Source organism: Chelmon rostratus, chromosome 21 (assembly GCF_017976325.1).
Source record: "Chelmon rostratus isolate fCheRos1 chromosome 21, fCheRos1.pri, whole genome shotgun sequence".
Classification (NCBI taxonomy): domain Eukaryota; kingdom Metazoa; phylum Chordata; class Actinopteri; order Chaetodontiformes; family Chaetodontidae; genus Chelmon; species Chelmon rostratus.
This window is the reverse complement of record NC_055678.1, coordinates 13,022,887-13,045,031: the sequence shown is the minus strand read 5'-3', so window position 1 is coordinate 13,045,031 and position 22,145 is coordinate 13,022,887. Positions and strand designations below refer to the sequence as shown.

General features: G+C 46.2%; 1 protein-coding gene across 1 annotated transcript; it reads right to left on the bottom strand.

The window, feature by feature from the left end:
* Window positions 1-12,700: 12,700 nt before the first annotated feature.
* Window positions 12,701-14,527, bottom strand: nog2 (noggin 2). The gene has a single exon (XM_041963029.1). It carries the CDS (start codon window positions 13,334-13,336, stop codon window positions 12,701-12,703), a length of 636 nt encoding a protein of 211 aa, XP_041818963.1. The 5' UTR covers window positions 13,337-14,527.
* Between the last annotated feature and the right edge of the window lie 7,618 nt (window positions 14,528-22,145).

The following is a 22,145-nucleotide window of genomic DNA, read 5'->3' as shown; positions in this document are numbered from 1 at the left end:
TGATCACAAATAAAATGAACTAATGTCATTCGCTTCACTTCAACTTCCTGTCGGCCATAACTGCTTTGTGGATTAGCAGCGGGCACACAGCAGGGTTTGTCAGTAGTTCAAGAGCTGAGTAATTATCAGCTCATATCACATCACTCCACTGTGTTATCATTTTGATTCCAGATTTTACCTCAACCTTTAGGAAAAAGACCCCACCCCTCCTCAAGTGTCTCCTCTGGTAGCTTTAAAAACAGCTTTAAAACATTTCCATCCTTTACAGGCTTTAATTAATTAGAATATTAAGACCATGTTTTTATGACCAAAACATTAGATCAAATGGAAAAAGATCTTAAACTCTGATGAATCACTTCATAAATGTTTTCCCCCAAAATCTTTACCAGAATGTACACAATGTTCTGTGGACATTTTAACAATGCTTGACTGCATGCCATGCATTTGTACCAATGGAGCTGCTTCAGCTGAAGAAGCTCACACTTCTTAAAGTCTTCTGGGGAATAAAAACACTCCGGTTATCTCTGACCTTTTCAGCCTGTGTGCAGTCGTCAGACTCTCAGCAGAGGCGGTATGACATGTGGCTAACATCACTATCGGTGGTTAATGTTACTGCCCAACATCTTTGTTCTGTGTATCTGATCAAAAGGTGATTCTTTTATCTTTTTAAAAACTTTTATTTGTTGTACAAGTTCATTTTTTTGTTTCATGTTTCTCTTAAATTAAACATTTTAAACTGATCAAAGATAAACCAATTGGCACGACTTTCTAATAAGGTGTCCATTGAAAAAAGTAACAATCCGCTATATAATAGCTATATTATGCATGTTGTAACTATAAATACTCATGGGTTTCAGCAAAATCTGCAGTAATGCATGTTAATAAGACATTTAAGCAGAGCTCATACCACAATCCATCAAATTGTTCTTAATTGATCTATAAAGCATTAATAACTCATTAAAATTATTAATAAGGCCATTTGTTATTACTTTTACATGCTTTACAAAGGTTTTCCCATCAGTGAGTGGAACTGTTAAATGTCATGAACAAGTACAGAAGTCAAGACCTCACTTTAAGTACCCAGTATATATCAAACCCATCCAGCTGACATTTCCCCCGCTGTGAGGGTGCAGCTGCCTGAAAGGCACCTTCACGATTGTTCGCCGTCCCGCTGATGCCCTTCAGTTCAGCTCTGAAGCTCCGCGTCACCGCGCAGAAACGTGAGGCGCGCTGCACATCCAAACAGAAGTGGGCCAAGAGCAGGGGCACGGCGGAACCCAACCGACTGATAATTAGTTAGCTGCTGGCGAGGAGTGGGTGGGGGGTGCTGTTAGGGGTGGTGTTCAGGGGTGAGGGTTATAGCAGTTTTTTTTTTTTTTTTTTTTAAATGGAAAAATGAGGTTAAAAAAAGAAGAAGAAAGAGAGCACGTGCACTGAGGGCACTTCAAACGACATTGAGGTCCCATGTAAAAATAAACAGCTTGAGCCCCTCTCAGCACACCCCCTGTTTATAACGACGGCCGCACGGGGAACCCCACCTGTTTACTTTCCCTCTGCCGACTCATCTTAAGTCGGGACGGCACGTTGGCGTTATTGTATACATCCTCTCACACACTCACTCGCTCAGGGCTCGGCTGCCACTCCACTTCAAAGACCACGAGCCCTGAGTGGGAACGGAAGAGATATTAATGGGTATAATAGCAGCATGTCCTTGTGCAGTGCGTGTGTGTGTGTGTGTGTGTGTGTGTGTGTGTGTGTGTGTGTGTGTGTGTGTGTGTGTGCAGCCGGGCTGCGGCCTCTCCGTCCCCTCTGTCTGAGCGCCACACACACTTCCATCGCTCGGGGTGTGCGGTATCAACATGTCAACATTAAGGAAAGAGAGCTATCAATAGCTCCTCTGCCTGTATTATTGTCCCATCTATCATCCTGATAGATGGGACCACTGAAGCTCACACTGATGACTCAACCACAGAGAGCTTTCAAATGAAGATACCTTGAAGACTCTGCAGCAACCCAATCTGCACTGCTGAAGACTCTGAGGATGTGTGTGTGTGTGTGTGTGTGTGTGTGTGTGTGTGTGTGTGTGTGTGTGTGTTCAGACGCTGTGGGATTATTTTTGGGTTAGCTGCTTAGATTTGACAGCAGCGACTGTCCAGGATGACAGTGGGGATTTGACTTTCCCACTTGGTGTGACAAACCCACACAGAGAAAAAAAAGGCGCGTGTGCGTTTTCACATACATGCACGCACGTCTGCGCATTGAGGAGGGGGTTCAGGTACCTCTCTGGTGGTATTTAGACCCTTCATTTGTGTGGAATCCAGCATCATTATCCCAAAGTGTTGCCAGCTGGAAGCGCTTGGGAGTTCCCATTTGAACTCGATGTGTGTTCTGGAGATGTAGAGGGAGCGAGAGAGCCGAAACGCTCGCTAATGAAAGCTCACGTTCTGGTTCTCATTCCGCCGTGATATTCATGAGCGGCAGAACCTGGCACTGTCTTGTCGATTAGCTAATAAATTGCACGGCCACAACAATGCCACCCAGGGCTGCAGAGCCTCTCTATGAATCACTTATAATCCAGTGAGCTGGAAGTGGATGATGGTGGAGGTTCAACTCAAGCGCACTGATAGTAAATAATGGCCAAATAAATCTGCAGTCAATTAGAAGAAAACTTTAAATGTTTCAGTATTTCCTGCTTGCCGAAGTCCATCAGCATCAAAAATTGTAATTATTACCAGTTTTGACCGGTGTGTGAGCATTCAGTTGATGCACTTGTGTCAACTCTAGAGTGTGCACACTGAAGTCGGGTTTTCTAGATGCTGATACTGATGAGTATCCACCACTTTGGTCTAGACTGAAATATCTCAGCAACATTCATGGCACGCAGAAGACGAATCAAAAACTGCAAAACTAAGCCTCTGCTGTACTCTGTCTTTAGTGATAGTTGGCTAATGCTGAACTGAGATAGTGACTATGATAAGCATCACACCTGCTTAACATCAGCACGTCAGAGATGTTATTTTGAACACGTTAGCATGTAGCTCAAAGCATCGCTGCAGCAAATTACAACCTCACACAGTCGCTTCAATGGCTGCAGGCTTGTTCAAGTAGGACAATGAAGAAATCATTGCTTTGAAAGTGAAGCATATTCTGGATTTAATCAACTACAATCAATTTATATGCAGAATGAGAGTTTTCAACCTGCATTTAACTCTGTTGTAAAGTTAAACTGAGGATTAGTTAACAAATTTGGAAATTAGTCAAATTAACAGTCAGTTTATTTGATTATTTTGTTCGGGCCAATTATGTGCAAGCTAGGAGTCAATTAAACTTGTTCAAAAAGTCCTCAAAGGGCTCAGCGTCCTGCTGCTTACCTGTGTAAAACCACCGTGTAGCCTCACTGCTGTCCAAGCGCACCCACATTTACTGTAAGAGATGACACAGTGTTTCTACCACTAGATGGCAGCATTGGCCTAGTTTGACATGTTCATCCACCTGTTTCAGGGTTTGCAGGTCAAAGTAGGCGACTACTGGCCAAGGCCACACCAAGACAGAAAAGGTCTGAAGTGACACCACTACTGAAAAAGTGTCAGACTGATCCCAGGCATAAAACGCTTCTACGCTGTGATTTATAAATATCGCAGTCTGCAGGTGTAAATCCTTAAAGTTAGATAGTTGTGTCTCTGTATTGCTCTGAGAGAATTCTGTTTTGTACATGTTAAACTGTATTTGTGCTCATGTTGAACATAAGAAAGTCAATGTGGTGTTGATGTTTCTGTAGGGTTTAAGTCTCAGGTGTCTATGAAGGAAAAGCCCGGTGGTCAGCTGTCCGTAGTCATTTCCATTCACAAAAGGCGCATTTACCATCAGTATGGTTTGCATAAGCTGTAAGGGGGCTCAGGGTGGCTCAGTAATTATAATGCAATTCAAAACCAGCCCTCCACATCACTAAAAGGATGTTTTGTCTCACCTGTTGAATAATACTAAATGGGCATAATGGGTGGTATGGCTCACGCCTTTTCTGGGAAAATGTTAAAAGACAACACAAACTGGCTTTTAATGTTTACACAGCATTTTTTGCTGCTTTTGTTTAATTATCAAAGCGACATTATAAATGAATTTCATTCCATTTCATTCAACTAGACAGTACGAGCCGTGTCGTCAGCGGCGCACACAAAGTCTTAGGTAACACTACGGGAAATTCACTTGACAATTGTCCAGCCAATTACTGGAGTATTACATTGTCTTGTTGGTTGTGGTCTCTTTCAGCGTAACATGAACCATTTCTAAATGAGACTAAATGCCCTCTGATTCAAACAACTTCATAGCAGTGTTCCCATGGGGTCAACCCTTGTGCAATCTGAGCTGAAAAGCATCCCATTTGGCTCTCTCTTTACATTCAGATCCTATTGACAAGTGCATGCAGGCAGGCATGCAACAACACACACACACACACACACACACACACACACACACACAAACCTGCCCCCTTTGAGTCTAAACCTCTATAGCCATATATGTCCATTCCCTAATTGGTGGTTCTTCTTTCAAAGGGGTGATTATGTGTGTATGTGTTTAGAGGCGTCCTCTCTGTGCAAGGCGTCTCGATTCAGTCCATCTCCAACGCCAGAGGGGACAAAAGAGGCACCCGTTCCTCCTCTCGGGGCGAGGGGCCGTTGACACCAATAAATCCCCCCTTCCACTTCCTCCCCGGTGTGTTGGGGTTATGTCAGGAATGTCCTGGGTCCCATTGTCCCCTGGTGCTCTGTTTTTGGTAACCCATCACCAAGCATTCTCTGCCGCTCACGGTGCCTCCTCCCTCCCCCTTACACACCAACACACATACATGAGCACTCACACACGTCCACACCCCCTGGGCTGTGTGTCCCCTGGTCCCTCACTCTGAATAGACCACCTCGGCTGAATACGACAGACAGGCAGGCGTCAGGACATCAGGTTCAGCGGCCCAAGTTGTGCATGGCGGCCCAGCGGGGAAAATACAGCCAGTTATTTTCACCTGTTTGGTTCCCTCGCGCTCTTTGTCTTATGGGAGAAAGAAAATAAAACAATGGCTCTGAGTGTTTTAGACTCTGCTCTTAATGCCTATTCTGTCCTTTTTGTGGGATCAAGTACACTGCCCTCTTCACCCCTTTTGTAGTCATCAGTGTGAAAGGACACATCAGTCTGATGCTTTTACAGTGTTCAATATCATTGATCTGTCATGTAAAAAGCGCTCCAGAAGTTATATGTGCCTGTCGACAGAGAATTTCTTGCATTCAGTGGTGGGTGATAAAGGGATAGCAGGTAGAAGAGCAAGTTTATCAAGTTTAAAGCAAAACATTAAAGGAAATACTGCATGTCCATATGCCAACACATTGTTTTGTCATCTAGTTTTCAGCAGGGTCAGACAGATACACTGAACAACAAGATGCAAAAGTGCAGAACAGGATTGGCTTTCTCCTCTGAGGCTGCGTGCATATGATGTTAGCATGCAGTGACCTACACTTTCATTTTCTGTTCCTGTACAAAACATCACTTCTCTCTCGTGTGCTTCATCTCATCAAGATCCGTGTAAATAAGTTTGACAGAAACGTGATAAAAAGCAGACAAAGACATAATGAGAATGAGCCATTTCATCCATTGTTTAATTACTACACTGTTCATTTAGTAACCTTGTTGCCATGGAGACAAAGGAAGCAGAGTCCTACCTTTTCTTTCTTCAGAATTACTGAGGATTGACTTGGACTTTCTTAAATTGAGATCTTTACACAGCTCAGCAACTGACATGTAATCCTGACTCGTGATCCTTCTGTCTGTCATGATCTTGCACTGCACTGTAACGCATGTTGCAAGAAACCTAAGCACGAGGACAGAATGGTGCAGTCTCCTTGTGTGTGGGATTTAGTGGCATCTAGTGGTGAGGTTGCAGATTGCAACAAACTGAACACCCCCGGGCTCCCTCTGTTTTGTTTGTCCTTTCTGGGCTACTGTAGAAACATGGCGGTGCGACTTTTTGGACTGTGTGAAAGAGGACCCACTTCCTCTTTAGATGTAAAGAGCTCATTCTAAGGTAGCGATTCCTAGTTTCAGGTGATTGTACATGAATGAAAGCATAATAATGAACATTAAATTTAGTTTCTGGCAAGAGGTCGCTCTAAATCCTAAACACTGCTCTCAGCTGATTGTGTCATTATTCCAATTTCTTCTTTAACTTGTTTAAAATCAGTTCTCATTTCCTGTATTTTGTCTTCAATAACTTCATAGTAATTGCTCAGTTGATTGGTTCCTCATCCATTTCCCTAATCTGACCAGAAAGGAGTCATCTGCAGAAACCCTACTTAACCTGTATCATCTGCATAATGACTTTCATCCGAGCCCACTTCACCAGGTCCCCTCGCTCTCTTTCTCCCTCGCACTCACACACAACGCACACACACACATTCACAAATCTCTTTGGTCGCCACATGTCACGCATAACCATTCAAGACATCATGTGTCCATTCATCGCAAGCCCTTCGTGCATTCATTCAGCCTCTAATAGCACACATACTCTCTTCTCCGGCCTTATTTTTAGCTTCATCTGATCCTTTCACTGCAGTCACAGGAGAGGTAACATCGCATTCTGATGCTGCTGCTTCCTCATGTCACCTGGCTGCATTAGAGCTCGCGCTCCTGCCAAACCCCAAATACCAGAGGTTTGATTTGTTGTTTGGTGGGGGCGATGTATGTTTTCTGTGTGTGTGTGTGTGTGTGAGAGAGAGGGAGTAAGAGGGAGTAGGTGGGTTGTACACATGTTACGAAGCAAGGCGCCGTTGCGGCCTAAAAAACTATTAGGCTCTGTAAATACACACTGTGGCGAAAGTAAACATTCTCAGCATGCCATCTAGGCGCACAGAGGGGTACTGGGAGACAGCCGCCGGACAGGCTGCGAGGGGGAGGTGTATATATGAGTGTGTGTGACTGTCTGTGTGTGTGTGTGTGCAGCAATCAGTGAGCTGAGAGGAGATGGATATGGAAAATATATATTTTTAATTGGGGGGAAAGTGGAGTGTGTGTGTATAATCGAGCCGGCACAATTATGATTGAGTAGCCAAGTAAACAACTTAAAGATAGTTTACCTGCGTGTGTCGTTATGACAACCGGGGGCCAATTATGTATCGGGAGCAATCTGGGAACACCTTGTGTTTGTGTGGGCTGGTGATGAGTGCTGTCAGACTCTAATGTCTGTCCTGGGGTTGTGTGTGTGTGTGTGCGTGTTAGAGAGGGAGAAGTCTGAGTTGTGCATGCTGTAAGTTGTGCTCACTTTGCAGGGGGGGGTCTCGTTTGACAGACAAGCAGGGTTTCTGATTTTAGTTTGATGAGGTAAAGATGGTAAAGTCAGTCGTGGTTAATGGCATATTTGTGTCCATACATTTTTAGCCCCGGCGTCTAACACTTTCACAATTCACAGTCTGTGACACTGGCATGTACCAAACACACTCCGCAAACTTCAACGCTCGCTTCCTGATTGGTGAGGAATAAACACGATAAAAAGTAAAATTAGGCTGTTCTTAGAGGGATGAAAACAGCGGCCGTCCATGCAAAGGGGCTATTTTCTGAATTCGAGACCCATGCCGGCAATGGGAGAAAGCACAAGTAACCATGGAAACAGAGCTCAGAATATGCACTATTCCCAGCCCTGCAAGTGCCACGCCACCCACAGCTCTATTTTTAGGCCTTACTTTGGGCTGACAATATCTGTTACATCTAACAAGAGTTAAACTGAGTAATCAGCAAGCATGACTACAGAAATGTGACTCTGACACTATGCGTCCGATTAAAAGGGTAGCAGCGTAAGAGCATATAGGGCAGCCAGGCTCTTGCTGCAGGCTTTTGACTGCCGCGTGTTTAATGGGAGCTCCAAGGACACAAACTACATAAAATATACATGATTCAGCTGATGATTACTTGTCAAACCTTGTGTTAAGAGATTAAGAGTATAAAAGGTTAATAAGACAAACTGGCCTCAGGAGGATTACAGCCACAACAGCAAACACATAAAAACAAATAATTGCATGCATGGAGAAAGATGATTTCAAACATGAAGGAGCCTGGATACTGAAGGCTGGCTCAACTTTGGCCTTCTGCTTGCGCTTTGGGCAGGAAAGACCTGCTCGGCACCACAAGCTGCTCCTCACACCGGTCCACATGTGACAAATAATCCCTAAAAACCAACCGCCAGCCAGTGCTGAGAAACTGCAATATAAGTAATCGAGTCCTGTGAGTGATGAATGGACTCATGACTCTTTGTGGCATTGCACGCATTTCCAGTCTGCTTAATTGTCATAAGCGCCACTTGTTGGCGGTGACTGGAGTTTGATTACAATCACCTGTCATTCGACTACGGTCACCTGTTGTGTGCTGGCAAAGATGGCCGCTGTGTTGATTTAATGGCATGTTATGAATTCTGTGCCCGCCGCTGCTGACTCCAGGTCAGGTTTGTGAGCTCTCGCGGTGATGGATGGCCGACATCAGGACGGGCGGCCGATCTTGGATCGGTCTCAAAGCACTGGAAGTGAGCTGGGAGGCGAACGGAAGAACTTCCATCTTAAGCACTCGCATGCATTAAAACACAGACATGCGTTTCAGGGATAACCTGAGAGAAGACTATAATTAACCAATCAGGGCCTTGTGGTGGTTTAGAGAGTGACCATTCAGCTGAGGACCACCACATCCATGTACTCACATGCCATCACTACACACACACACACACACACACACACTGCTTAGACACATTTCTTGCTTCTTACACATGCACACACACAGACACACACACACACCTCCAGACACCACAAGCTGGGGTTGGCGGTCTGACTGAATGCTGGGTATCATCTGCGGTGACTCCATTTGTGTGTGTGTGTGTGTGTGTGTGTGTGTGTGTGTTTGTGTGTGTGTGTGTGTGTGTGCCCTCCCTCCCCTCAGTGCTCCATCTAATACCCTGTCATCATCAATAACCTCAGCAGTGCTGACTCACTGGCTTTTACAACCATGGGGTTTGGGCCTTACTTCCAGCCACAGACCCTTGTCTCCGTCTCCGTCTGTCTGTCAGCCCGCTGCACACACGCCGGAGATGTGTGTGCGCCTGTGGCTGATCCTGTGCATGCGCGCAATCAGCACACACGCTTATTACACACTTACTCTTCTCGTCCACGCAGGTACGGCTGCGTCCTTCGCGTGTTTGCTCCGATGAAAGTCACCGGAGACCCTTTACCACCCACCCACTGACTCACCCCAGTCATTCCCAATCGGACCACAATCCATCATAATAATTCACCCTCATCAGGAGACAGAGCCTCATCATCCTTACCGCAGAACCCCTCCCCCCATCACCCCTGTCGTAATTGTCTCCAGGCCTTTATTTAATCTCTTTACAGGCAGCAAATATGTGATTTATCTTATATTAAATATACATGAAGCTTCCAAACATACCAAACAGTATTTATTATCATGGGGTCACTGTAGCCCAGAGGCCTGTGCTGATGTATGTGGCGACTGTGTCAGACTATAATCATGTGGAGCGTCTCACGGGGTAAAGGCCACCTCTGTCTTGACATTTTTATGAAGAGTATGAGAACGCAGGCCGCTCTGACGTGTCAGCGCTTCACATGTGGCGCTCCGATGGTGTTGATGGGGAGACGTTTTCTAATTTTTCTCTGCGGAACGTGTCAATCAAAGGCCTGCCCGTAGCCGCGAGGGCCGTAAATTCACATCAAGTGAATTTTATGATGACATTCTGCGATCTGTTTGATGAATGAAGGTATAGATTTTATGAATGGTGTGAAGCTGTGATGTGGCCAATGTGAGCGTGAAGACAGGGCTCTCTGACAGCTACTCATTCGAGGATTGGCATTTTTCCCTGGGCCTAAGACAAAAAACCACACGGTCTGTATTTAACCTACAACCGTGTTAGATGCTTCTATTAACTGTGCGCTCAAAAGGTTTCTATTCCTAGGATGGGATTCATTTAGTGGGTGTACAGCGGAGTTGAAGCTGGGGCTGCATTTGGAGCAGAATAGAAGAAGAAATGTGATCTTATGAAATCAGACAACACTTCCCGGGCAGTGATGAGCTCTAAAATAGTAACTCCACAATATATCATTTAACATATGAGTCCTGATCATACATATGTGACACTTTGATTTGATTTAAACACAAAGGGACAGCCTACTGAGACGATTCTAGTTGTTTATTTAATATCTGGCACTCTCAGTCATTACACTGGGGATTGTGGAACACATTTTAATACAGTCCACTTTGGGCTTCCATATTAGTGGCACAGGATTAAAGTAATAAGGACTGACACAAGGTCTGACTATTTTTGCTGAAATTTAACTATTTGTCATTTTGCTGAGGACCCCCTGGAATCCCCTTAAGGACCACCTGGAGGTCCCCGGACCGCACTTTGAGACCCGCTGATCTGACTGGCTGGCAGGGCCTGTTTCTAAAAGGTGCGCACCTAACTGGCTGGAGCCAGGGCGGCGTATTGCCTTTCACACGCTTCTAAAATACTCTCCGGGCAGAGCCTGAAAGGGTTACTGTTTCCCAAAGTGCCTCATTCTGCGCAGTCGAGAGGGGGCGGCTGAGTGGCGCCGTCGAGTCAGAGACGCAGTTTCTAAAAACCCCGAGACATCATCAAGAAAGAAGCTGACAGTAAGGAAAGCAGCCCCCCTCCTGCTCCTTCTCCTCTTCCTCCTCCTCCTCCTCCTCTGTCGCTGGCACGCCGCCGTTCCTCTCCTCTGCTTACCAAATCCCCTCAGTGGTTCTGTCACAATAACCGGGCGGCAAGTGTCAAATCCAACTCTGCCCGCAAAAACACAAATCATTTTAACGCACACAAGATGCGCCCAGTGGAAACACTAAGCTGCTTTTAGCTCGCAGACGTTCAGTCATAGCTCTGTTTAAGTCGTTGATTGTATTTAAAGAATAATATAAACACGACATAACCTCCTCCTTCCCCGGCTTACACAAAACGACTCCTCGCTTTGCCTCCGCGGGGCTTCATTTCCCTGCGCGTCTCCAGCGCCTTTAATTGGCCATATCTCTTTAACTCGCAGACAGCGCACCCAGCTCTCCAATTAATAGTCTGCTAACGTCAAAAACAGTTGACCATTGTTTTATGGGCTTTGTGTTTTTTCTCTCTCCCTCTCCCTCTCTCTCTCCAGGGCGGTGAGACTTGAATAGGCGCCGGTCTGCTCCAGTCCACCTCTATACAAATACCTCAGTGGAACTTGTGTGGAGCTTCCAGCGTCAAAAGCACAGACCCCAGACGCCCCTGGCTCGCGCGTATACGCTCGCCATTTCATCATCTGACACTGTTTGAAATGTCTGAATCATATTTTACCCATTATGTTAACACCTCGGAGCCCCGAGACGAGCATGTGCGTAGACAGGGCAGATGAATGTGCGTGGCCTCTCTCCCGCTCTGGCTGAGACAAATGAATGCCAGGTCTGTGGAGGCGCTTCAGGTATGTGTTGCGCATTACGCAGCGTAGTAAATCAGGCCTTTCTAAAATCACTGTGACGGCGTGGAGCGTCAGGCAGTCCGCACAGAATCACTGAAGCTTGGACTTACTGTGCAGTCAGTAACTCCACTCCACCTCCGCGCCCGGCCACGCTGCAAGAAATATCAGCCTGGCACCGCCTGAAGCTGCGGTTCATAAAACGTGGCTCAATTTCACGTTTCCAATTCAGCACAACGTTTCGTTTTTTTAATCAAATGGCGTTATCATAGCACGTGTTTGCAGAAAAGCCTCAAATGAAGCTCTGTACAAGTGAAATAGTCTGAACCACCGGCGGACTTTTCTTGCAAGCAAAGAATTTTAAGGCTGAATGAGACCCCATGTTCAGATGATACTTTTTACAGTGTACACGCCCCCTTGGATATAGACACTCGTTGTAAGCAACATGGCTTGACACTAATACACGTTGAAAAGATAGACTTTATTGCTAAAACGTGTAAACATAACATGTACACTGATATGTTTTACTTTTTTATTTATTTTATTTGATTTTTTTTTTAGTTTTTAGAAATATTCAAGTAGACATCTCCCATATTTTTTTTCTGGTATACTCTGCTATTCTCTTTCCTTATGCTCTATACTCACAATCGTTAAAATAATAAATAAAACGTACAGATTTGTTTATTTCTACAATACTATGTATTCCAAAAAAAGCTGAGTTCACGCCTTTATATATATCTTTAACCTCAACTTTTTTTTTTTTTTACAATTTAATTATTATTGATATTAATATTATACAAAAACTCTAGGCAGCATTGCAGTGAAATAACAGTCAGCATCAATGTTCAGTTGAAAAAAAGTTCACCTCTTGGAGAAGTGTAGCATATGCATTCCATCTTCAATGTCTCATAAAAATATCAAAAAAAAAAAAAAAAAAGCTCTTCCTTATGAAGTGCTCGTGTTCCCCCAAAAAACACGTTTCAGGGATGAGAATAAAATATGGTCCTGGTTCAATTAGAAAAAATAGCTGCATTTTTCTTAAATATGTACAATGTTGGTATTTCACTTAAAATGCTATATAAAAAAATAGATTTGCTATGGTGCCCACCTCTGTAGAGAGTTAACAGTGCAATAGAAACCGTATTTCCAGTCCACTCCCCCCCTCCCCCCCTCGACCACCACCAGGCCTACTTCCTTAGAGAAAATCAGCACGAACACTTGCACTCTGAGATGATTGGGTATTGCACCTGTATCCACGTACAGTATTTCTGTCTTAGAAAGCCTTGACAATACCACCGGAGGAAAATCTTGTTGATTGACTTGACGGGTTTGCAAGACATCCCCTCAGGGAAGGAGCACGAGCGCTCGGAGAAACAGTTTCCCTCCTTGATGTAACGTGGCCAGAACCTCACGCCCAAATCCTTCCAGGTGTACACCACTGGGCAGTGCGTATAGGTCCACAGCCACTGCAGAAATTTCCTACGGGCCTTCTTGCCCACTTTTACCCGCTTTCCATAGGGGGTCTCTGTGAGGTCCAGCTTTTTAATCTCGTTGGGCATGGGCCCCTGCAGCTTCACCTGGTTGTCTGATGCGGAGAGGTTCACCAGCATGGGCGAGCTGATGGACATGAAGTTGGGGTCAAAGTTACTGCCGAGCTTTTTCCTCAGAGTCCTCTCGGCCAAGTCCTGCTCCCGGGGGTCGTACTCCGGGTCGGGGTCCTCCTTAAGGTCGGGCACGGGGAGGTGATCACTGGGCGATGGACGGAGGCGAAGGTAATGCTGGGAAACTCCGAGGTGAACGCACAGCAGCACGTAAAAGAGCAGCGTTTGTGAGAGGCCCATTATTCCTCTTGTTTTACGCACCGTCTCTTCTCGCGTAAATTATATTCAATTCTTTTCCCGGTTGCTGTATTCTCTGCAATGACTAGCCCGGGGCTTCATAAATAGTAGAAGTTCAGTCACCAGCAAGGCGATACTTTTAATAGACCACGTCGGGTTTGAATGACATGCGGCGGAGTGCTTTGCTTTTTAGGGCTCCTTCAACTTTGCAACTTGCCTGCTGATGCAACCCTGCAGCGCGAAGCGGTGCCCCCGCTTTGCAGAAAACTGTTTAGTCTAAACAAAAAAAAGCACAAAACAAAACGGGGAAAACTCTATTCACGCTCTCTCCGGCCTCACCCCGCTCCCTTGGATTCACTTTGGGTTTCTTTTGGTTGTCATGGTTACCCCGGGGACTCGAAGCCACGACGAACTGTCTACGCTGGATGACAGCGGCCGAGGCGAGAGCTGCATGGAATGAAGTGTTTTCTAAAGAGGCAGAATAGATCCGGAGCGTCCCGCGAGACAAGGGCGCACAAAAGAGCACTTCACCAAGTTTTAAATGTCACGCGCCCGGCAATGAGGGCTGCCTTGGCCAATGTTATTTTTACGCACGGCTTTTATAAACGTGGCTTCTCTTCACGTCGCCTGACGCTCTCAGGTTTGACAAGGTCCCAGGGCGCACAATCCATGGACTGAGGAAATGCTCTGTGCAATCAGTCCTTTGCGGTATTCCAGCAGTCGATATGTGCACCTCGCGGAAAGCGTCCCAAAAACTTCGAGAAAAATGCGCCGCGGTGGGATGCGATCTCAATTTATGAAATAACAGCCATTTATCTTTTCCAGGGGATGTTCCAAATCGCAGAGCGCTTCTTTACATGGAAGTCTCAGGCTGAAACATTCCCACAAAAACTCTCGGCGGCGCGTGTAATAAAAACAGCAAACTGCAGTGTCAGTGCATATCACATGCAAGCTGCAGAGAGCGGCTGTTAGTTCAGAGTTCCCTTTCACTGTGGCATTGCTGAATCCTCTCAGAAAAGCTCCAGGTCCCACTGTCGCTTCATGACGAGACAGTCCATAATCTGGAGCCTTTTCGCCCGGTCGATGCAAGCGGTCAATTCCTGGGGGAGCCTCTCCGCTGCTTTGATAACTGGTACAGAAGCTCCTACTGAGTCGCTCCTACTTCAGGAGTCTGAGAGACTTGGCGCTGGAGCGTTTCTTTGCTTAGGCACACTGTGTGTGAGTGTGTCTGTAGCGAGTGGTGCTCAGTCCCAAGTTAAATATCCCCCTCCGACGGTACAAAGTGTCAGAGGGGCCTGCCCACCCCGGCCACTTTCACTATGATTGACAGCCCCCCCTCCGGGCCACCCCCTCCCCTCACAACGTGGAAAATATCAGCCACAATCACAACGATCAACTGGGTCCTAAAGCGCCAGTTTTATCCCGTGTTATAGTGCAATATTCCGCAATACGAGCAGCGTTACGCACATGACAGAATTCCCGAAATCTCACACACACTCGAGCTGCTGCAGAAACTCGTTTCTCCAGCAGAGCGTCTGCGATGCACTAATAGGTTCAATACGCTGTCAATACTCAGCCGAAGCGTTTAGCAGTTTCCTCGGCTTGAACTTTCCCATGAAATTGATGGGAAACGTTTAGTAGTTTGTCTGCGGAAAAGGGGGCATCGCATTCCACCTTTGTTCGTCAGTATTTGGGTCCGCACAGGAATTGGCCCGTTGAACTCAGGGGTCACAAAATAGGCGCGTAATTAAAGGCTATAAATGGCCATGGATAACTTAGCGGTACCTTTCCCATGCTAAGCAGTCATTAGGCCAGGCTGGACTTTTTACTTTCACGTCAGCTGTGTTTGCTCTCCTATGAGCCACTTTGGCCAAGATTCATTTCATTCATTCATTGACCAGCAAGTTAATGTATTTAAAGATTTTGTCAGCCACAGCAATCCATAATTAACTCCTATTAAACTAGTATTCAAGTATACCCTTTTTTCTGAATGCAAAAGAACCAGTGGTAATGTTCAACTCCAGTCTGATCAAACTGCAATAATCAAAATATTTCAATTTTGAAAAATCAGAAACAACAACCAGTTTTACACATGATGTCTTGAAAACCAGCCACAGACGGCTGTTAACTTAGTTTAGATGTGTTTACACAGTGAATTTTACGCTGGCTTTCGGTTGCTGTATTTATCCTGCGCAGTTTGGATAGGCTGACCAGGGTTATTGGATATTTCGACTTGTCATTGTGCTTGTCTTTTGTAGTGGTCACTAGAGGGCGTCGATCCAGCACGGTGCGGACCTGCAGCCGGGGGCTACCCAGACTCCCTCTCCCTCACTGTTTGACTGCTCATGATTGAGTGCATGGGGAAGGAATGTGCGCTCATAGTTATGGTGCGGATCCAGTGAAATTGCTCACCAGCTTTGTGATCAAAGTTCAAAAACCCAATGCTGGAGCCATTGTGCCAAAATGAAGCGATTGACCTGAATCATCCTCTGTACATGTATAACATAAAACTGTCCTGTAGGAGGATGGAAGAACTTTAATTGTAGGAAGTGTTCTGATTTTAGCATCTGGCAGGATTAAGATACTTCATCTTTACCACATTGACCACACTGAAAGATTTGCCAGCAGTCTTTTGCCTCCTATGAGCAAAATTGAGCAAAAATTCCAGCTGACCCCTTAAACATGCATGCAGACACACCGAGTCATAATCTGGTTAATGATTAGGGTGCCAGTGTAGACTGAGCTCAGTGGGCAGCGGGGACAGTAAGGCTGAGCTGGCTACTGTAGAACTGGCCGTTCCCATTGTCTCCCTCCGCAGGCCTTGGGGTGGTGGGCTGAGAGAGAAAACCCCATGCAGGGAGAGACACTTCCCTTCCTGCTTGTCTCGAGCGCTAATACTGTCGAGCAACCTAGCAGTGAGTCCACCCCCATCCCCTGGCTAATTACTGGAGATAAAGACAAGGAGAGGAGAGAGGAGGGGACCGGTGAGCACAGTGGGGAGGGGTGGCGGTGGTGATGATGTTGAGCAAGTGGGGGTGAAGGCAGAGGAGGTGATGAAGATGGTGGTGGTTTCAGCAAAGAGAAGAGGATTGGGGCGGGGGGGCAGTGGTGGTGCCGGATGGCAGTTTGCTGTGGAATGGCTAATTAAATAACGCCATAAAAGGACCCCAGCTCGCTTTAACGAAGCCCGTCAACCTCTGACGAGTGGGGCTGGGGTGCTGGGATGGGGGTGGGACGCACCATGGAGGAGAGAGGTGGGGCTGGTGCTGAAAATTGGGCTTGTATAACAAGGGGACTTAGCTCTTTGGTTTTGCAGTGATTGTTCACGCTCCCTTAGGTCTCAATAGGGCGCACGGTGAGGGTGCGTTGGGGGGCAGCCCTTAGGCACAGATAGGACCCCCTTCTCCCCTTCTGCTATACACACACACACCAACACGTAACACATACACAAACACATACACACACCAACACCCCCACGGCTCTATACAAAGGCCTCTACCCAAGGTCCAGGCAGGAGCTTATCCAGTGCAGGGGCACAGCAAGGGGCAGGCCTGGCCAGACTGGCTGACTGTGCCCACTGGGGACTGGTAGAATGGCACAGGGGGGTGGACGGAGACGGACAGCTTGGAGAGAAGAGAGGGGAGTAAACAGGAGAGACAAAAAAAACAGAGCCTGACAGACAGAATCAGCATTGTTTTTGCATTTCATATCTTTTTCTTGCCGCATTAAATGAGCTAATGTTAGAAGATAAGGCAAGTGGAGGAATTTGGCAGGGCGCTGCGGCCGTTTGGAAATAGTCTTGAGTGGCAGTGATAGTGCAACTCTGAACTCCCCAAGCCCCCCTCCCTTCGAATCAACAGATACGCCTGGAGCATGTCTCCTAATTAGTTTTGTGTTGTGGCGTCTCTAGCAGAACACTCTCTGTTGGATCTTTGGCAGGATGACAGATTTTGGACCAACCAGAGTCTTTGCAGGTTCTTTGAAATTGTCAAAGCTGCAGATAAATTTTAGAAGTATTTTCCACCTAATTTTTCCAACATCGGAACCACAGCATGTTTGTTTCGATTGTAAAATCCAGTGTGATAGCCCACTTAAATATTTTTGTTGTAATAGCATATGAACCAGATCAATTCATTATATCCTTGGACTGTCTGGATAAAAATCTCCTGTCTTGCATACGCTCACACACACACCATGCCACAACAATTCAAAACAGAGAGCTTCTCAATGCAAATAAATAGCGTTCAACCATTGCCTGTCAACATTGCATTCCCCCTATTCCCCGCTGCCCTCACCATCTTCTCCAGTCTTACTCCCCTCTTCCCTCTCCTCCATATTCGACTCTGTCTCCGAGCCTTAACCCAAAGCAGATGGCTTGGGAAGCATGTCAAAAATCTGTCTCCCGTTAACGCTACTTTTGAAGCTCCCTCTACATTTTTTTTCTCTCCCTTTAAAAATTCATCATAAAGTTATTTTTGCAAAATACCCAGTAAACAGCATCAAAGTGATATGTTTCCCCTTTCCTCTGCTGACAAGGAGAAGAAAAGAATACATCGCTGAGTGTGTAGCTTGTCCCTGTTGCTGAAAGAATGCGACACCACACCGATGTGCAATCTGAAGTCAATCTGGGCACGGCCCCGCATCCTTTGTTTCTGCTACGGCATTCCAGTCGTGATGGAGAAAACGCTGCTCGATGCTTGATCACAAGACGTGATTAATGGTGATCATATCGCAGACGGCTCGGTGGCCTTGTGATGTGATGGCGGGGCCCACTTTGAACTCAGGGACTGATGAACTCAAGCAAGCCGGAAAGCATCTCTGTGGCACACACACACAGAATATAAATGCTCTGCTTCAGATTTTCTACACGTTCAGTCACTCATTACTGCTCTGTTCTGGAGACGCTGTATATTAAAGCATATGCAACCAGGGGTCCAAAAATTCTCAACATATTCTGCGACTAGAAGACTTGAAACAAGCCACTGAGACCTCAAACTCAGGAAAATGTTTACTCAGGTAATAAATCAAGTGAGAAGTTGGGTCATTTTCTCATAAGCTGACATACAATCACATTTCCTTTTGCAACCAGTGAAGTTGCCCCCTGCTGGCCATTACAAAGAATGCAGGTTTGAGGCACTTCCACACTGGCTTCACTTTTCCTACCTGGAAGCTCTGTCCACTGATTTTCCTAAATCACAACACTTGCTTTGGTGAGTACAGTGTGATTATAACTAATAGGAATGATGGGCAAAACTATATGAGAATAAGAATAAGAGCAAAATTGTACTTATCCTTTGAATATTACCAAGGAGAAGTCAGAGTGCTATGCTACGCCATCTACTTTGAATTAATTTGTTGGGCCCGTGGGGTTACTTGGAGTTAAGGACTGTTAGTTTCCGTAAGCCATTCCCCCCTCTTCCTTCATTAATCACTGCTTTTCTTCTGTAATGATGCCCGGCAGCTTTTAATTGGGGAGGCTGGTGTGACCTCACGGCATTCCAGGGTGATTACCCTTATTCACATCTTAGAAACTTAAAATGAAAAAAGGATCTCAACAGTTTGGACCGTCCCATGTTCCACATCTTTTCTCCTCTCCTTTCGTTTCATGTGCTGCACCCCGTTTTGGAAGGGTATGAGAGTGCCCCATCCCTTCCCTATTCTCTGCATCTCCTCCTCCTCCTCTTGCCCTCCCTCCCTCCCTCCCCCCTTCACCCCCTCCTCCGCCAGAGCAGCGAGTGATGAGGATGGAATTAAATTGATCACCGCCTTCCGGAAAACAACAGGAAAAAATAGTGCATTCCGAACGCCAGGAGGGCGTTCCCCCTGGTCTTCCCTATGGCAGGATGACATCATTGGCCCGCTGCCCAATTCCCACCGTTCACAATAGGGTCACTGTTGCCTTCTCCACGGTGGCACAACAGCCAAGAAAGGAAGAGAGACAGAGAGAGCAAGACAGAGAGAGAGATAGAGAGAGAGAGGGGGAAAGAAAAAGGATGCCAGCGATGTTAAGACCTAAAGGCCTGCGCTTTACACACTACAACACAAACACTCAAACGTCTTCAGACAGCCACACTGACCAGCACTCCACATTCCTTGGCCGGCTGAGGGCATCACGCTGCGTTTGAGTGGATGCCATGGCAGAGATACGAGAGCTGCGATAGCGGAACGTACAGAATATTGCAGTTTATTTGGACAGTTAAGTCATGTGTTTTCACTGCTCACGATTCAATCTGTCAGTCTAATCTACTCTCTCATCAGTGAAATCATCACTGGCACGCCTTATCGATCGCACTCTGCACGCTTGTTGTTATGAAATAACTTCCTGGGCTCTTGGTTTACACAAGCTGACAAATGGAAAAGTAACTACAATGGAATAAAGACTTCAGACAAAACATGATTTGGAATGAAAAGGTTGCTTCAAACTGCACCGTTTCACTTTAAAAGATTCAGTTTTTGGAGCACAGCTGTGTCAGGACAATACCATTATCCTTTTTTATATCAGTAACTAAGAGTGATTTGATGCAAAATGTGACCACATGTCTTTCAGAAGCTCTGTCCAACTTAGGTAAACCCCGACCACAAGTACTGGCAATTCGGTCATTCTCCCAACCACTAAGCCATTGTGTTGCCACAGGCCATCTTGTCGAAATGAAACAGTTTGCCCACAGCCACTGACCACAACAGATGTTCCCTCGCCTGACACTCTCCTCAGCATGTGTGTTCTGTTGAGTCTAGAGCCAAGATACTTTCATAGACTGGCACTGCGTAACAAAAACAAAGGGAGGGAAATTCTACGATGGCGTCTTCATTGGTCTGTGACAGGATTCAGATTGAGGTAGCCCTGTTTAAACCAGGCAGCCTGTTAGACCGCATTAAAAACTCCTGCGTCCCGGATGGAATGCAGTCAAATAATCACTGCAGGTTGCACAGACATGATGGACCGCATCAGTGTCGCGACCTGAACGAGTCCCGCCGCCCCTAACCCCAATCAAGCGTGTCGACAAACGGGCAGCGCTGGCCCCCGCTGCCCTTTGGCCCTGTGGTATGTTTGTGGAACACGCAGGAGGGTAAGAAGGTGACAGCCTGCCGAGATGCCAGGAGGACTGGGAAGGCTTTGGGAAATGTCTCGCCGATGTGTGAGCGCGCACTGCCACCCGGGGGGTGCCTGCCTGCTTGGGAACCGGACGGAAAGGGACGGGGGTCTGACAACAGGCTGAGTGTGCGCTCAGAGAGATAGTTTGTCCAAGGGATGTACCAGATGTTGACTCACACTGGTTTGCTAATCGGGAGCCACAAGCCCCTGGAGCCATGAGTAAACAGGAGCGTCTGCCTTCCTCTGTCACCGCAGGGAAATGGAGCCGGGCTTGGGGGGGTACATATGAAAACTGAAGGAGAGTAATGAAGTGACAAAGTCATGAGAAATTGAAGTGGTGCTGTGGTTCAAGAACAGCGGAGCAATAAATGACAAGGCCCCTTAGACTTCAACCTCAAACTGCTTATGTCTCAATCAAGGATTAAGGTGGTTTTTAACTGGGAACTCAGTGGGAACAGGGAACACCCATTCCCACCCACCTGTCATTGTGAATAAGAATCTCTTCTTAATTGACCGCCTGCTGAAATAAATGCTAAAGAGGGAGCAGCAACAGACAGCGCAATTAAAATGACTGACATGTCTCTATAATGCTGAACAACAGTGCTGCAGAATGAATCCTAGAAAAACAGCATCACTGAAAATCATCACCAAAAAGGCATTTTCCAAGCATCCACATCTCCTTTCATAAATCAGTCTTTTACTCAGTTATATTGATCAGATCGTTCTCATTTAACTTATTAATTCCCACACAGACAGTTTTCTGAGCGAGCTGGAAACTGCTGGCACGGAGAGCTGAAGCAGGAAGCAGACAACAGATAGCACTCTCCATACGCGGCGCAGCAGACAGAGGCTGTTAAATGCATTTACACTCCAATAACTTTCACAAGTCAGAGGGCCCACGGAGCGAGAGAGAGGAAGAGAGAGACGGCAAACTGCCCGGCCAAGGAGATCAACAAGGAGCTATTGATACCAGCGATCTGTGCTGGTGTCACTCTGAGAGCCAAACAGGATCACAATTGTGGTTTGTGCCAATAACCTTGTTGACCTTATTTAACCTTGGATTTGGCCAGTTGAGGGCCCAGACTACAAGTGTCCATTCACAAAGAAAACTGGGAAATCCATGGTTGTGTGAGAGCACTCTGAATCTGACTATTTAGGTACCCTATATGGCCAAAAGTATGTGGACGCCTGGTTTGGGGTAAGACCTCTTAGCTTTCGTTTCGGGAAAACTTAATGCTGTAGTATACAATGATACAGTTGTGTGCATCTAATTTTGTGCCAGCAGTTTGGGGGCGGGCCCTGTCTTGTAGCAACATGACAACACCCCCACGCACACTTGAACATCCTGCACAGAGACCCCATCTCAACCCCATCCAACACCTTCAGGATGAAGTGGAACTGCGAGCCGAGCCTGATCATCCAACAACAGTGCCCGATCTCACTAAATCAGCCCAGTATCTCGTCTTTACTTTTAAATTCACAATTTCTGTATGAGGCCAATGTTAACTGCTGATATGGAAAATAAGGTGTTATTATATAGCCAAGTAGAAAGTAAATATTTGGTGGTCAGAATGGTTAAAGGGCTCCCCACAAGCAATATATAATGCCCATGGTTTTCAAATGAGAAGCTCCACAATCACATCAGGGTGTAATATTCTGTGTCCACATACTTTTGGCCATTTTATTTTGGTGATTGTGAGGTTCCTCTCTCAAGCTGCC